The 3,335-nt window shown below is 50.4% G+C and overlaps 1 protein-coding gene across 1 annotated transcript in view; it reads left to right on the forward strand.

Annotated features, from left to right (window-relative positions):
* Positions 1-241: 241 nt before the first annotated feature.
* The window catches only part of PPP2CA (protein phosphatase 2 catalytic subunit alpha), a 17,819-nt gene continuing 14,725 nt past the window's right edge, over positions 242-3,335 (forward strand). The window contains exon 1 of the mRNA XM_088478226.1: positions 242-680. Within this exon, the coding sequence (XP_088334352.1) occupies positions 579-680 (102 nt within the window). The 5' untranslated portion in view covers positions 242-578. The remainder of the gene's footprint in view (positions 681-3,335) is intronic.

The raw sequence follows: 3,335 nt of genomic DNA on the forward strand, positions 1-3,335 counted from the left end.
TGTGCAACATTATCAGTGAGCACACAACAATGACCTCACCACGGCACCACCACCACATACAAACACACATACTGCAACATTGCTGCTGCTTGTGCATGAGCTGGGGGGAGGGACAGCTGCGCGGTGACGTCACCCACCACACCCTTACTACGTGCTGGCTGACAATAAATGAAAGGTGAGGGCAGAGGGCGTGTTTCTGAGGGGCGGGGCCAGGAAGTGACGTTAGCGCCTGGGCGCTGGGAGGCGGCGGGGGTGATAAAGGAGGGGTGTATGACGTCACGGCGGCCATTACACAGCACTGGAGAGGCTGGGAGGAGGCACCGGGCCGGCGATCTGAGGGAGCAGCCGCCACCGTCAGCAGCAGCGGGTAACGGAAGGTGTCCTGGTTTCCCAGCCGGCTCTGTGTAACCAGCGCATTAGGTCTCCCACCGCTCCGGGGTCCCGCAGTGCCGGTGTGATCTCGGGGGGTGCTCCCCTTGCCGGCGTGATCTGACCGCCTCCTCCCCCCATCAGTGACAGCAGCCAGTGCGGCCTCTGCGAGCCGTCTCCTCCTCTGTGCCTCCAGGCCGGCCCTCAGCATGGACGAAAAGCCCTTCACCAAGGAGCTGGATCAGTGGATCGAGCAGCTGAATGAGTGCAAGCAGCTGACCGAGAGCCAGGTCAAGACGCTGTGCGAGAAGGTGGGTGTGTGTCCCCGAATATATACATATATAGCGCTTACATATATTATGTGTGTGTGCATATGTATGTGTGTGTGTGTGTGTGTGTATATATATATATATATCCATCCGCTATACCACTTATATTGCACATCTATACCTGGTATATTCTCTAGCTGTATATCGCATATCTCCACTATATCACATCTCCTTAACCTCATAGTCTATCTGTATATCACATATCTCCTATATACCACATATATTCATCCCATTGCTCCTTTACCTCGTATCACAGCTTATATATATATATATTTATTTATTTTTATATTGCATACCTATCTCACATCTCCTCTACCTCATATCTATATGGGCAGCTGCCCGGTTGTATATACATGGTCATATATTAGTCATCCACCATGCTGTGTTGTATATAGGCATCGACAATGGTGGGTGTACATTTTATATTATATTAGGTATTGGCCAGGCTGTGTATAATATATATATATATATATATATATATAGATCAGCCGGTCTGTGTTTACATTATATAGGCATTGGCCAGGCTGTGTATACTTGGTATTTAAATTGCAGGGTGCAGTGTCTATACAAGGAAATTCCATTCAGCTAGCCTGGTATGGCTGATCTCATTCATCTACATACCAAGTTTTGCCTTGCACCCAATAAAGGTGACTAGGAAAACTTGTGCTGCTTGCATTACCATAGCTATCGGCACATCGCCAGCACCTGGGAGCATGGCAACTGCTGGCATCGTAGGATGTAGAGGTGCAAAGGGTGAACTTGCAATGTTGGCATTACATAAATGGCTTTGTGCAACTGGACATTGCAGTGATGCCTGGTGTTATGAGATTAGTTACACGTTGGGTAAATACAGAGCATTGACCCATTAGGTCTATAGGCATACACAGTGCAGCTGGTGGCGGTATACCATAGTATATGTATGTACCTGATGTAGTATTGGTCTGTGTAAGGAGCACCTGTCTATATGTATCATAGGTGACTAGCTGTGTATCTGTGTTGGGGTAGTGCCTGGCCGTTACGTATACTATATATAGGTGACTAGCTGTGTGTGTATAGTGTTGGGGCAGCGCCTGGCCTGTACATATACTATATATGACTGTGTAGTGTTGGGGCAGTGCCTGCCCTGTACATATACTATATATAGGTGACTAGCTGCGTGTGTATAGTGTTGGGGCAGCGCCTGGCCTGTACATATACTATATATGACTGTGTAGTGTTGGGGCAGCGCCTGGCCTGTACATATACTATATATAGGTGACTAGCTGTGTGTGTATAGTGTTGGGGCAGCGCCTGGCTGGTCCATATACTATATATTATAGGTGATTAGCTGTGTATAGTGTTGGGGCAGTGCCTGGCTGGTACATATACTATATATAGGTGACTAGCTGGTGTAGCGTTGGGGCAGTGCCTGGCTGGTACATATCTATATATAGGTGACTAGCTGTGTATAGTGTTGGGCTAGTGCCTGGCCGGTACATATACTATATATAGGTGACTAGCTGTGTATAGTGTTGGGGCAGTACCTGGCCGGTACATGTACTATATATAGGTGACTAGGGGCAGCGCCTGGCCGGTACATATACTATATATAGGTGACTAGCTGTGTGTGTATAGTGTTGGGTTAGTGCCTGGCCGGTACATATACTATATATAGGTGACTAGCTGTGTGTGTATAGTGTTGGGTTAGTGCCTGGCCGGTACATATACTATATATAGGTGACTAGCTGTGTGTGTATAGTGTTGGGTTAGTGCCTGGCCGGTACATATATATATAGGTGACTAGCTGTGTGTGTATAGTGTTGGGTTAGTGCCTGGCCGGTACATATACTATATATAGGTGACTAGCTGTGTGTGTATAGTGTTGGGTTAGTGCCTGGCCGGTACATATACTATATATAGGTGACTGGCTGTGTGGGATCATATACAGCGGTCTCTGGCATGTATAGGGCACCGTGGTTGCAGACGGGGCCGGATACAACGGGAGACCCGTGTGCTGGCTTATAGACTCCGCCCGCTATCAGCTGCGGTGTCCGGTACATATGGGGCCGGTAACGGGGTAGCAGCTGCGCTCGGTATTACGGCTGTGGAGGAGATACCGGTAATCGCTGCCAGCGCAGTGATAATGGCTAGACCGGGGCTTCCCGCGTACAGACCATGACAAGGCTGTGTCTCCGGGTCACAGGCAGGGGGCGTATGACGGGTTCAGGTCACCGGTGTCCTCTGGCTGAGGAGAAGGTGTAGCGAACGGCAGCCTGCGCTCGTCATGTGACCTGGCGACCAGCCGCCCGGTATAGCGCGCTGCGCACGTGATGCGGTACCGCTGCGCTCATTCCGTGCCCGGCTGATGGCGGCAGCTGCTGCTCCTAAGATGGCGGCTGCTCCCCGCCCCCTCCTGAGGAATGCCTGGCTCGTCACGTGCTGCGCGCTTCACTTCACCTCCCCTTCTCCTGTGTGTGTGATCTGTTGTCAGTGACAACCTCCCTGTACACACTGTGTATTATACTGTGTGCTGTTGTCATGGTGCTCCCAGTGTCAGGCCGCAGGAACCATGTACTCCAATGCTTGTGCAGATCACCCGCTGTAATCACTGGCAGCAGCCCGGTCACCCTGTGTGTACATCACCCGCTGTAATCACTG

The sequence above is a fragment of the Taudactylus pleione genome, unplaced genomic scaffold (assembly GCF_031769625.1).
Source record: "Taudactylus pleione unplaced genomic scaffold, aTauple2 ptg000212l, whole genome shotgun sequence".
Classification (NCBI taxonomy): domain Eukaryota; kingdom Metazoa; phylum Chordata; class Amphibia; order Anura; family Myobatrachidae; genus Taudactylus; species Taudactylus pleione.